This window comes from Euprymna scolopes, chromosome 4 (assembly GCF_053919585.1).
Source record: "Euprymna scolopes isolate OS-2025 chromosome 4, ASM5391958v1, whole genome shotgun sequence".
Classification (NCBI taxonomy): domain Eukaryota; kingdom Metazoa; phylum Mollusca; class Cephalopoda; order Sepiida; family Sepiolidae; genus Euprymna; species Euprymna scolopes.
This window is the reverse complement of record NC_136485.1, coordinates 35,855,837-35,869,225: the sequence shown is the minus strand read 5'-3', so window position 1 is coordinate 35,869,225 and position 13,389 is coordinate 35,855,837. Positions and strand designations below refer to the sequence as shown.

Below are 13,389 nucleotides of genomic sequence, written 5' to 3'. Positions count from 1 at the left end.
TTACATTTTAAAACCTCATATAATTGAAAATATAAATGATTTTTATATTTTAAAGCATCGTATAATTGAAAATATAAAAAACATTTTTACATTTTAAAGCATCATTTAATTGAAAATATAAAAAATGATTTTTACATTTTAAAGCATCATATAATTGAAAATATAAAAAATGATTTTTACATTTTAAAGTAACGTATAATTGAAAATATACAAAAAACATTTTCACATTTTAAAGCATCATTTAATTGAAAATATAAAAGTGATTTTTACATTTTAATGCAACGTATAATTGAAAATATAAAAAATTATTTTTACATTTTAAAGAATCATATAATTGAAAATATAAAAAGTGATTTTTACATTTTAATACAACGTATAATGTAAAATATAAAAATTATTTTTACATTTTAAAGCATTATATAATTGAAAATATAAGAACAAATGGTGTTTACATTTTAAAGCACCATAGAACTGAAAATATTATAAAAAATCATTTTTACATTTTAAAGTAACGTATAATTGAAAATATAAACAACATTTTTACATTTTAAAGCAACGTATAATTGAAAATATAAAAAATCATTTTTACATTTTAAAGTAACGTATAATTGAAAATATAAAAAATCATTTTTATATTTTAAAGTAACGTATAATTGAAAATATAAAAAATCATTTTTACATTTTAAATTAATGTATAATTGAAAATATTTAAAAAATCATTTTTACATTTTAAAGCATCGTATAATTGAAAATATTAAAAAAAATGATTTTTACATTTGGAAGCACTGTAGAAGTGAAAATATAAAAAAATCATTTTTAAAAACCAAATTCAATGCTAAGAGTTTTTTCAATAAATGAAACCAATATAAATGAAATATTTCAGTCAATTCCTATCTTTTCCAGTGAGTTATAGACATTATTTTTTTTTCATTGTCAAGCTATAACTATGAATATCGATGATAGTCAATCTCTCCTAGTGTGAAATGGAAACAGTGCCTTCTTTTTTTCTTGTAGAAATCATGCTGGTATGTATATGAGGATAATAGTGCTTTTCACTGTAGAAATATTGGATCTGTTAACTCTTTTTAGCCACCAGGCCCCAAAATTAACAGAGATTAGACCATTCCTCTAATGACTTGGTCCCTGTTTATTACAGTGTAAGGCTGCTTCTGTGCAGTACTAGAAGGTCCACCCTCCCAGACTTTGCTTTCTCTTTTTGAGAAGAGGTAAGTTTATCGCTAATTAAATAAACAGTAAAAGTTGTTCCAAGTATAAAAGCAAAATTTCAGAAGTAACCATTTTTCTTATAATACTTCATAGATATTGTATTCACAAATGTTCATGGTTTTTATTTATTTGATTTCTGGTTTTAAATAAGTCTAAGAAATAGATTTAAGATAGTGTGATACTATGAATATGACCTGGGTCACAAAGTGCTGAGAGGGGGGTGGGATAAAAGACTAGTAAGAAATGATTTACAATGAAAAAAGAAGAGAAAATAACAAACAAATGACAATAGAAATCTATAGAATGGATAACAAAGAGAATCAACAACACTTGATGGGAGTAGTCAATGAGATGCTTAGAGAGGGAAGGGAAGCTTCTGGTTAGCCGGAATGGGGGATTTGAAATTGCGACGCTGATTAGTTGAGAGTGGTTGATGGTGCATAGACAGTTTTAGAGCTGACTATGAGACAGACATTGAGATGAACCGACAGACGAACATAGCCTTGACAGAATGTGGGAGTGAGCCTATGGACACACATACTCACAAGTCCAACAGTCAGATATATGTGAAACCTTAGTGTTGTTTGTCTTTTCTTTGTTCCACGACTTATTTTACTTCCATTCTGTGACCCACATGCGTTCCCTCAGCAGCCACCGGTATGAGAAACTGACGACATGGCCAACAAGATGGAGGGAGAAATCCATGGCACACAGTGTTTTATGGTCACCAGCCTGTCGAGGAGGGGGGCCACATGCTGAAACAATAGCAATTTCAATTAAGGTAGCAGGTTCAGTTTACAGGAGAAGGCCAAGGAAAACATGGGAGGAAATGATAAAGATGGACTTGAAAGAAAGAAGGAGAAATAAAGACCTGGCCAGAAACAGTTTAGATTGGAAGTTAATTTCAACAAATGCCAGGATGTGAAATGGAGAATAAACCGGATATTATTATGATGATGATGATGATTCATATAAGAGATTAAAGTGAATGAAATAATTGATTGACATGGATATTTTAGATTCAATATTTTTAAGAAATTTTTGCTATAATTGTTTTTTTAGAATTTAGCCATGTTGTAAAAAAAAAAAAATTTAAGAGTTCAGATATCTATTTCTTTTCAAGGCAAAAGAACTTGTTATTCCCGCTAAAAGATGTATAAAAAGAAGTCTTGAATCTATCAGAAATCTATTATGGTTTATTTATTATTACTGATATGAACAATTTTTATTTATACATGATTATTTACAAAGGTGGTGCTTATCCATACCCCCCCCCCCATCCACCAGAAAAAGTTCAGAGAAATCTTTATGCTGCACATATTCGTGATGGAAAGAAAATAGCGTACACCAAAAATCATGCTCAATTAGATTTATTTTTAAAAAATAAAATAATTTATAAGCAATTAATTGGAATTCGTAGGCATTACGATGGTATACTAGGTTGATTTTTAACTTTATTTCTGAAGAGCTGTTTCAAGACTGGGGGTGTTAACCAGTGATAAATCTTTAAATGGTGTTGTAAGATCATCAATCAGCCATTAAATTTGATTTTATTTTTTATTTTAAATAAAACTACTTGATCAATTTGCATGATTTAGGGGGGTATAATATTTTCTTTCCCTGTTCATCATAAAGATTTTTCTTAAATTTTGTTTTTCTTGAAGAGGTGGGAGTTATGGACAAGCATCAAAAAAGTTTTGCATTACCAGTCATTTAGGTTAGATAAAAAATTTTTTTTTTTTTAATAAATAGTAACATAGTACATTATTATATTGTCAATAACATAGTGCAACAATAACAAATAAAAAATTGGCTATTCAGAAGCAAAGTCTGATTTGTCAACTTATTTGCTATTTAGGCACAACTTTCATGCCTTATATATTAGATAACATATGTCCTCAAATATTTTATGCATGCTGTATATATAGCCATTGTGTTCTATATACCTTAATTTTTTTTTTCTGTCTCTTTCATATTTTCTTTTATTTGTGTAGTATTTATGGAGCCTTCGTGAACGAGTTGCAGAAAGTATGGTGAAAGATGGAACTTATTGCTACAAATATGACTTGTCTCTCGACTTGTCTGTTTTTTATGATTTGGTGTTAGAAGTAAGAAAACGTGTTTCTCACATTCCACATGCATTCGTCGTTGGCTATGGTCACGTTGGTGACAGTAAGTATCTTTGCTGCTTATTCAGAATTTCTCCTATATATAAAAAAAATAAGCAAATAAAATTTTATGAATATCTGAGAGGTAACTGTCTCACCCGCCATTTTGAAAAATAAATGTGAAAAAACAAAGAAAATAACTCAACAATAATTCACACTGACTAGATTTATGTTGTAATGCCTCACAAATTCCCAATAATTGCTTAGAAAGTATTTTCTTTATAAAAATAAAACTGCTTCATCAATTTACGTAATTTTTGGAATATGATATTTTCGTTTCCTTGTGGATATGTATATCATGCTGATTTTTCTTTCTTTTTTTTTTTTAATATAGAGGGAATTCTGGACAAGGACCATATTTTTTTATAATAATAAAAGAACTCTGCAAAAGATTATTAAGAAGTTAGGCATATTCACGTGCAGGATGATATTAATGTCACTCACCCATGGAAATAAAATTCACAATCCTTTTGGTAATCTAACCATAAAGTTCAACCTGTGACTGACCTATTTTCGGTCATGAATATCCAACAGTTTTTTTGTTGTTTTTTTTTTTATGCTGTCCAATGATTTGCTCCAAGTATGCACCTCTAACTTGCAAGCAACTTATTTTGATAGTGATGATCTTTTTTTTTTTCAGTTCAGGAATTGTTTGGAGATTGTTTTGATAGACATTACCTTTGCGATAACTCTACAGATAAAATCTGATGGGTTTATAGTTCAGTGAGTGTGAAGCTCATTCAGGATCACACCCCTTACTGATGACACTATTATCAAAGTGTCCTTGCATATTATTGAATGTTGATAAAACAAAGACTGCTAGACATTGATGAATAAAACTTGTAAGAGTCAGGCCGATCACCAAAATATTCCTGCATACAATTGCACATCAATAAAACAAAGACTGTGTAAAGACCATTCAGGATGACCCCCCCCCTTATTACTGATGAGACGATTAGCAAAGTGTCCCAGTATATCATTGAGTAATAAAACAAAGTTTCTTAGAAAATCCTGATTGAGACTTATTGGACTGGATACGCATAGACTGAAGTTTATTTGTACCAAATGTGGTTGTATTTGAACAAAGGATTGGGAAATTTAATTAATGATACCATGAGTGACATTTTTTTTTTTTTGTGTATATGTTGGAAGAGGGAGGTCACATCATCCAGCCAATCATTGATGAATAGCACTATGAAACGATAAGAAAAGAAGGTGGTACTAGTCAGACTCTAAATCGGTCCTACGCTCACCAGTAATTATTCAAAAACGAAGATCTTATAATGTTTATCCCTTGCCAGACACCATACATGGTTAACCATGCATGAAGAATAACCTTTGACTCAATTAAATCATTGAAGAATAAATAGTGTGAAATGACTATAAATATAATAAATGACAGAGTTCAAAAGACTTCATAGTCTCATAGGGGATGCCCTTTTCTCTTCCCTGCAATCTCTTTCTTACAGAAGAGATGTTGCAAACCTGTCTGTACTTTATCGTTATTTTCATAGCAAGTGCTCGTCTGAACTCCAATCTATGGTCCCCTCTCGTCAAACATTCATGAGAAACACTCATCTAGCTGAAAACACTATCAATAATTTCCCCCACTCTTTATCTGTGCCCAGACCTAAACATGGATTCCATGAACAAAGCTTCTTTCTTAGAACTGCACACATGTGGAACTCTCTTCTGTTTGCCTGCTTTCCAGCTGACTACAATATGGTCGTCTTCAAGTTCAACGTAAACAAGTTCTTGATGAGCCGTTCCCCTTAAGTAATCCAATTTACCAAATTTACACTTCTAACGGTTACTATGATATTGTCTCTTTGACTACAGTACACTGTTTAACCTTTGTTCTCGAGTGGCCTTGATAAGTGGTGATTCCTTTGTAAAAAAAAAAAATTGTTTAAAAATTGAATCAATGTTTTTGTTTTTTTGGGGTTTTTTTTCATACAAATACACTTTTTAATTAAATCAGAAAACTTTTTTACAATTCAATTTTGCTCTAAATATATATTCATTTAAAAAGAACTAAAGTTTTGATGTAATCTATATTTGTCACCAAATAATTATGGAAAAGTATTGAATAGAATTTTATAAAAAAATTAAAATTGTGTTCAATTTTACATTTAAGTGATGCCATTATATGTCTTTAAGAAAGGGGAATTTTTTTTTCTCCAGTGCCAAAATCAACAGTATCTAGACCATTCTTGTAATGATTTTTTCCCTGTCAATTGTGGAATAATGTATTCCTCTGCAGTTGTCAGCAGTTCACCCTCCTAGGCTTTGCCTTCTCCCTTTCAGAAGAAGTTAGTTTATTGCTAATCACCTGAGGCACCCTTACCAGGAATACTGACGGTGCTGCTCAGGCAGTTTTTGCAAGTTCGAGTGCTCCTCTTTGGGGATGCTGACTTTTCAATCCAACTTTCCAACCATTGTGTCACATATTTCATAATGAAACAGAAATAAATACCAAGGCAGTATGACATAGAAGATTATCTCCCTTTTTCTAATATGGAGACACCATCTGATTTTGTGGCTCGGAGTTCCTTGACACTAAAGACTTTATTTTATTTATTACTAAAAATAAAATTCTATACAATAATTTTCTGTAAGTTTTGTGTATACTAATACTTTCAACTGATAAGTATATACATAAGTTTTCAGTTTTATTTTAGATTGTGTTATAAGGATTTAATTTATCTTTCCTAAATATAGAGCTGGTGCTACCAGATCAGGCTGTCTGAAGGTATTGGCTTCCTGAGACGAAATGCTCCTAACATTGATGCTTTTTGTTTTTCTACTTCCTTTTGCAAAACTTAATTATGCAAAAACAAAAACAACAACCCACCGTTTCCCCCTTTTCCTCCTTCCCATTTCCCCTTTCTCTTTCTACCTCCCCCACTTCCTGACTGCTTTCTTAACTTAAAATGTACCAAACATTAATACTGTAACCCTTTTCTCTCTTCCATTACAAAACTCATTTATGTTCTGCAGGGCAGGGAACAAAAATGTTAAAATCCACTCTAAAACAACCAAACCAAACACTACAAACTAGCGATTGGAGATACAAAGAGCTTGAAAAATAAAAACCTTCTACAAAATAACTGGATGCAATATTAATACTATTTCCCAAATAATTGGATTCAGCATTAAATAATCTGAAAAGAGTTGATGGGCCATATAACCTTCAAGAAAGATTGAGAGGGTTCTAGAATGATTTAATACTGGGTAGTGCTCTCTCTGAAAGAGGTTTTCACACTAAGTTGTTGGTTTGTCAACGTGATGAGTTTAGCCTCAGCTTCAGCATGATTCCAGGTTTATAAACATATCCTCTTTAAAACTTCCTGTTAACAAATGGTAATTTCTTTTGAAATCTTTCTCTGATCAAACATACCATAAATTAAAAATTTTGAGATTATCTTTACATAAATAATTAAACTACTTAGCATACACTGACTTCCTTCTAATACTCTTTCCATCTCCCTGCCGCTAGGTTTTTTGACCTCGTCAGCAATTTAAGTAAAATTACTTTGTTAAATTTAAAAAAAAATTTTTTTATTACATTTTCACCCCAAACAAGGCATATTGCCATTTTGATGTAGGGGGCTACTATCAGAGATATAAGCTACAGGGGTACTATGTGGGGAGTCGGGCAGCAAGATGTCGGTTCACGTTACACTTGAACTTCTGCATGTCAGTACAGTTGGGGAAGCAGGAACCCGGAAGGGAATTCCAAAGTCTAGCAGTTCTGGGGAAGAAACTACTGTAGTAAAAGGCTCTCTTACATCTAGAGATCTCAACTGTGAAGGGGTGGGATTTTGCTGCTTGTCGGGGGTATTTATGTCGAGGGGGTACAAGTGCTTGCAGTTCGTCGGAGCATTCACTGTTAAAGTACTTGTAGAACAGGCAGAGGGATGCTACATTTCGTTGATGGGACAAAGGCTGAAGCTTAGATGACAGTTCAGGACCTATCAGGTTGGCGACTCTCTTTTGAACCTTGTCTAGGAGTGAGAGACTAGTAGCAGGTGCACCAACTCAAATATGACAAAAATACTCCATACTTGGGCGAATGGCGGCCTTATAGAGGTACAGGATACTTTCGGGCCTTAGTAGCTTTCTAGCACGGTAGAGAGAACTTCTTTTTTTTTTTTTTCTTTTTTTGCAGCGGTCCTGGCAATGCTCTCAATGTAATTTTTCCAACTCATGTTTCCTGTGAACGTTAGGCCGAGGAGTTTAAAAAATAAAAGAAAAAAAAAAAGAAAAAAAGTTTTAAAAAATATTTTTTATTTGTATTAAGTGAAGATTATATTTCAACCAGGATGCCACCTGGCATTGCTTGGTCATAAATACACTAAAATATATTTTAATTTATGTAGATTTCATACTATAGATCCAATTCTTTATTGATTATTATATTATACTTAAGATATAGCAGTGATTTCGAATGTTTTAAAATATATATATATATATATATATATATATGACTTGGATACCATCAGCTAGAATCAAAACCAAAATATTTAGCTTTTCAGCATTATTCGCTACCATCTGAATTAACACATTCGCTGCCAACTATGAGTATTCTCATGTCATTTGCTTAGTTTTGTACGCTACGAATAAATTCAAAGTAACAAAATTCCTTTTTGATTAGTCAATGCGCACTCAATACGTACAATAACTGTTTTTAACTTGAACTGGCATCTCAAAATAACACATATTGAATAGTATGTTTACGAGTAATCTCGTATTTGGCCCCTACCATATATTATGTTTTTTTTTTTAACAAAAGTTATAAGTTGAATGATTCACTATAAATAAAAGCTGATTTAAATTATTTTTATTTAAAAAAAGTATACAAAATGCTGATTCCTTTTAGTAAAAGTGGCTTGTGACAATTCCTTTATAAAAAGTGGCCCCTGCAATTGGAAAAAATGGCAAATTCCTATCATAAGTTATTTTTATTAAAAAAAATTTACAAAATGGTAAAAACTGAAAATTCTTTTTAATAAAAGTGGCTTGTGACAATTCCTTAAAAAAAAATAAATACAAATTTAATAAATATTCCATATTATATTCATGTGCATTATTTGTTGACTTTAGGTTTTGGAAATTGCAAAAAAATAACTTGGCAATGACAGTAAATTTAAAAGAGCTATAGCTGGCAGCAAATGTATTAAGGCCACATGCATATCAAAACTGTACAAATTAACCGACTTAAACGTATAAATGTATACTTACGCATGCATAAAGGATACACATTAGTCTTACTTATGCTTGCTAAGTTCCAATTTTTCAATTTTGACACTTTAGTAACTTTTTTTTTTTTTTTTTTTGCTAAAAACCAAATTGAATTTTTTTCACAGATCTAACTAGTCTATATTCCAAGTTTCAAATCTGTAGACCAAAAATTGATAGCAGTTTAGTTGAGACCGTTCTGCACACACACTTACATAAGGTCACTTTTATATATATATACTAGCAGGGAGATCTGACGTTGCCCGGGACTGAATGAAGATTAACAAATGTTTCACATTCCCATATTTTTATTGTCATTGAAATCTGTGAAATTGACCATTTTTCAATCAATTGGTTGCCTGCTCTAGTTGGAGACCCATTGCAGTGCACCGGGAGGAAGCTTTACATGCCTCTTTGCAGTAACTTTTTCCACAATATATTGTTGTCTACATTGCACTACAGAGAACCTATTGCTGATTTTATAAAATTATTTTTATATATAATGGCTTGAATTAAAGTTTAAAATGCAAAAGTCAAGTATCATGCTTCAGTTGTGCTCTGAACATAAACATTCATTTTGAATGCATCCCTTTCATATCAAAGAATATACTGTTGATTTTATATACTTGACCTTTCTGCTTGTGTTGTGGCAAAACTTCTCAAAGGCTGTATAAGGTGTTAACTTTGGTCAAAATTGCCTGTTCCTTCTTTCATCGGATTTTTTCATTTATCGATATTTATTGAAGGCATTCTGTTAAAAAAAAAAATATCTACAAATATTGCCAGATACATAAAGTGTAAAATTAGTGTGAAATTTCATAAAGTTTTGGGATTTTTGTCTGAAGGGATTTATCACTGAAAATCCCTTCTTTTTCCGAAAGGAAAAGTCCTGTGAAAAGCCAGCAGTTTTTCTGAGGCTTTTACGGTTCACAGATACCTGTGGTGTGAATAGGTGGGGGGCATACTTTAATTGCCTCTGATACAGGTGTCCTTTTTCAGACTGGAGATCGATGTTGACGGGGTGGATTCTTGTTTAGTTTTTTAGAAACTACTCTAACAGTGCTCGTCGATGCAGTGCATGGCAGTAACTTGACTCTACCACTGGTATTATTATCAAGTGGGATGTTCACCCCTTTAACCGTTAGTTGGTTAGGGTGACAGGTTATTTGGGCGTGGTTCCTTTGCAACCAGTCTGCATCTAATATCAACTCCCGATCTAAGTCTGGGGTGATATAAAACCTAGACGAAGTTTGCGCCTTCTTTATTTTAATAGGCAGATGGGGCATACATTTTAGTGGCATCTTTTACCTGTTTGTGAGAGTAACTGTTAGGTTAGAATCCCTTAACTCTCCTTTATGCGTTTTTAACTCCTCAAAAACTGATGTTTTTAGGAGCGAGACTTCCGATCCAGTTGCGATCAGTGCCTCTATCAGTCTACCTCTTATTTTAACTGTACACTCCATTCCGGAGCTCTGGTTGGGGATTTTATTTCTTCGGGTCTCTTTATTTTCCCAAGTTTTCTTGACTGATTTATTCTTTTGGTGGGCCCGTTTAGGTCTGCTCTCACGGCTTTCCAAACATCCATGACCTCTGGTGTTTATCCTTCCCAGGGTTACTCCTTTCTTTGAGGGTTTGTCATGATTGCATGTCTGTATGTTTGACCTCTGTGACGGTCGGTGGTGAGTGGGTTTCGAGTGTAACCTGGCCTTGCTTTTTCCTGAAGCAAAGTTATTTAATCTTTCTTTAGGTGAGCATTGCCAGTCTCGTTCTAGCCTATTATAGCTGGAATGCCCTCGTAGCAGTTTTGCCGAAGCACAACCACAAAACTTATATCTTACAGCATTACAGCTGCTGTAAGGTTCGGTTTTGGGTACCCTAAATCTAGTTGGGGCCCCCCTTGGTCCCTGATACCTGTTAAAGCTATTATTTAAGAAAGCCTGCTCCTTCTTGTGGCCACTTCGGAGTCGCTCATAAAGCATTTCGCTTTGTCTAGCAGCAGACAAGGCCTCCAATAATGTTGTCGGATTCGATTTGACCACATCCTCCTTGATAAAGGGATTATTTAACTCATCTATGAAAAATTCAGCTAAGTGCACTTGCACAGCTGGACCTTCCCTCATCTCTGCATCCCTATAGGCTAACTTAGCAAGTTTATTCATCATACTTGCTAAATCGGCAAGTACCTCACCTCAATCTTGCTTTATTCTTATTAAAGCCCGAGCAGCATCGGCAGCATTTGTGAACTCGCCATACTGGGCTGCTACTTGATTGAGCAGATCCTTACTGGTGCAGTGCGGATGATCATCGAGAAATTGTCCGATCATTTCCGATACTAGTCCATTCGTAAAATCATACACTAGGTTTACTAGCTCTGAGTCTGTAAGCTGGTAGATCCGCTCTTTCTTTTTCAAAGCTACTAGCCATGGCCCAAAGTCGGATGTTTTTCCAGTAAAGATTGGGATCTTCGATCCACCTGTGAGGACTCTGTTAAATTGGGTTTGGTTAGTTTTAGCCATTTTGTCTAAATGTATATTTTTAAATAGCCGACGTTTAAACAAAAAGCTCTATCCACAAAATAATTCTTAAGAGTTCTGGTGTCTTTTTTTTTCTCTGTAGATGCTGGGTTGAAGTGGCTGTTTTTGCGTGGAGTTCTTCGTTGTTGTGTTTTCGTGGGCTTTGATTAATAAAATGTTTTTAGTTTTTGTGTCCATGGATTTTTATTTGTCTAGTAGTTTTTTTTTTTTTCTTGTGTCCGTGGATTTTTCCGCAGGATTGTGCTTGTTCCTATGCTAGAAACAATCCTGGATTTACGGCAACAATGTGTGGTCTTGCCTTTATCACGATACTAGAGTAGTCGAGGTTTCGTGACTAACACATAGGATTTGGGCCGTTCAAACCTTCCTTCATGCCCCACGTTGTCTCAGAATAGTTTCATGAAGAAGGCTTGAGTTGATGCGGCCTAGAAAGCTGTTCAGTTCTTGTAGTTGGGGTTACCAAACAGACTTAGCGACTCCAAAAGAAAAAGTAGAAAATGGCCAATCAACAACAATAACAAAGTTTATTGAAACACTTTGGTGTTACAATAATATGTGAAAAAAAAAAACAAAAACAACTTGATAAAAATTAAAGTTGAATACCGGAGATATAGGGAGAATATTGTTGACTGATTGAAATGGCAGATATGATGGCATCGGAGTTGTCGGCAAGGGACTTGGTTCTCAGTTAGCGGGAAAGGAATCAACTCAATTTCTCAATTCAATGTCTCTCTTTTCATGGACCCGATTTTTGGCAGGTGCGCTTTCTGGTTGGTCAGCCAATCATGACTGTCAACCAATGGTTTAACGCCACGACCATGGGGGAGGAACAAGAGGAAATGCCACGACCATGGGGAGGGACAAGAGGAAACACCCATCCACCAGACTTGTATGTGATTGGTCATTCTAGAGCAACCAATGGCTAGTGCCGTAATTAATGATCTGGGCTTGGATTTCCTTTGACCGCTCCCAAGGTCCTGTGTCAAACCTTGCACTTTATGCCCCGATCAGGTTGACCCAGTGTACCTGTCAATGTTCGACAGTTTTGTGTTGTTTTCATTTTTAGTAAATCTAAAATGATTTTATTTTACTTATAACTTCGTATATCGTCTTACAATTATTTTGCTTTTGGCAAAGGTTAGCAGGTCAACTCCGCAGGTGAAAGAGTGACACTTTTGTCATTTTCATTATTTTAAAAATCTAAATGATGTTGTTTTATTTCTGAAAACTCCATGCACCTTTTTACATTTGTTTTGCTTTTTGGCCAAAAGTTGACAGGCCAACCCCGTCGACCAAAGATTGACACTTATGTCATTTTCATTTTTATTAAAATCAAAATCTTGTTTTACTTATGATAACTTTGTATATCGTCTTACAATTATCTTGCTTTTGGCAAAGGTTAGCAGGTCAACTCCGCGGGTGAAAGATTGACACTTTTGTCATTTTAATTTTTATTAAAACTTTAAATGATTTTGTTTTTCTTTTAACAACTCCATTGTTTTATTTCAACGGATCTGTATTTAGTGACCTTTTATTTTATTTTCTTCGTTTTCACTGATTTTCACAATCTGTTATTTTATTCAAATTCAAATGATTCAGTAATTTGAAAATTAATTATTTTCACAATTAAATTAGTCTATTATAATCTGCCTAATTAATTAAAGATCTGATTAATTTCATCAGTCAACTCATGACACTGAAAATGGTAGTGTCATACAGACGTTAGTGTTTCATCTTACATCATTACATTATATATATATATATATATATATATATATATATACATATATATCTCCTTGTTATTCTCATATAATTTCTTTTGTTACACATTTACCACATAACAACTGCCATAACTTCGCTTGTGCATTAATCTAAAGAAGCACCTTTTTTGTTCTTTCTATTCACAGGCAATCTTCATCTGAATGTGTCATCTCCTGAATTTGATCCTCATATTCTTAGTCTGATTGAACCATTTGTCTTTGACTATGTGGCATCAGTTTCTGGCAGCGTCAGTGCAGAACATGGAATCGGAATCCACAAACCAATGTATTTGCGTCACAGCAAGTCTGAATCGGCCGTGAGTCTCATGAAATTAATGAAGCAAACACTTGATCCGCACGCCATTTTGAATCCGTACAAGATTTTCACGTCGTGAGCTTTTTATATTTTTCTAATCGACCAAGACGTTATTTATTCTGTGAATAAAGATTTAAAATCAA

At 33.5% G+C, this 13,389-nt stretch overlaps 1 protein-coding gene across 1 annotated transcript in view; it reads left to right on the top strand.

Moving 5' to 3' along the window:
* LOC145267119 (D-2-hydroxyglutarate dehydrogenase, mitochondrial-like) overlaps window positions 1-13,389 on the top strand; it is a 41,929-nt gene extending 28,540 nt beyond the window's left edge. Inside the window, exons 6-7 of the mRNA XM_080123151.1 lie at window positions 3,222-3,399; window positions 13,078-13,389. Coding sequence (XP_079979277.1) covers window positions 3,222-3,399; window positions 13,078-13,325 — 426 coding nt within the window. The 3' untranslated portion in view covers window positions 13,326-13,389. The remainder of the gene's footprint in view (window positions 1-3,221; window positions 3,400-13,077) is intronic.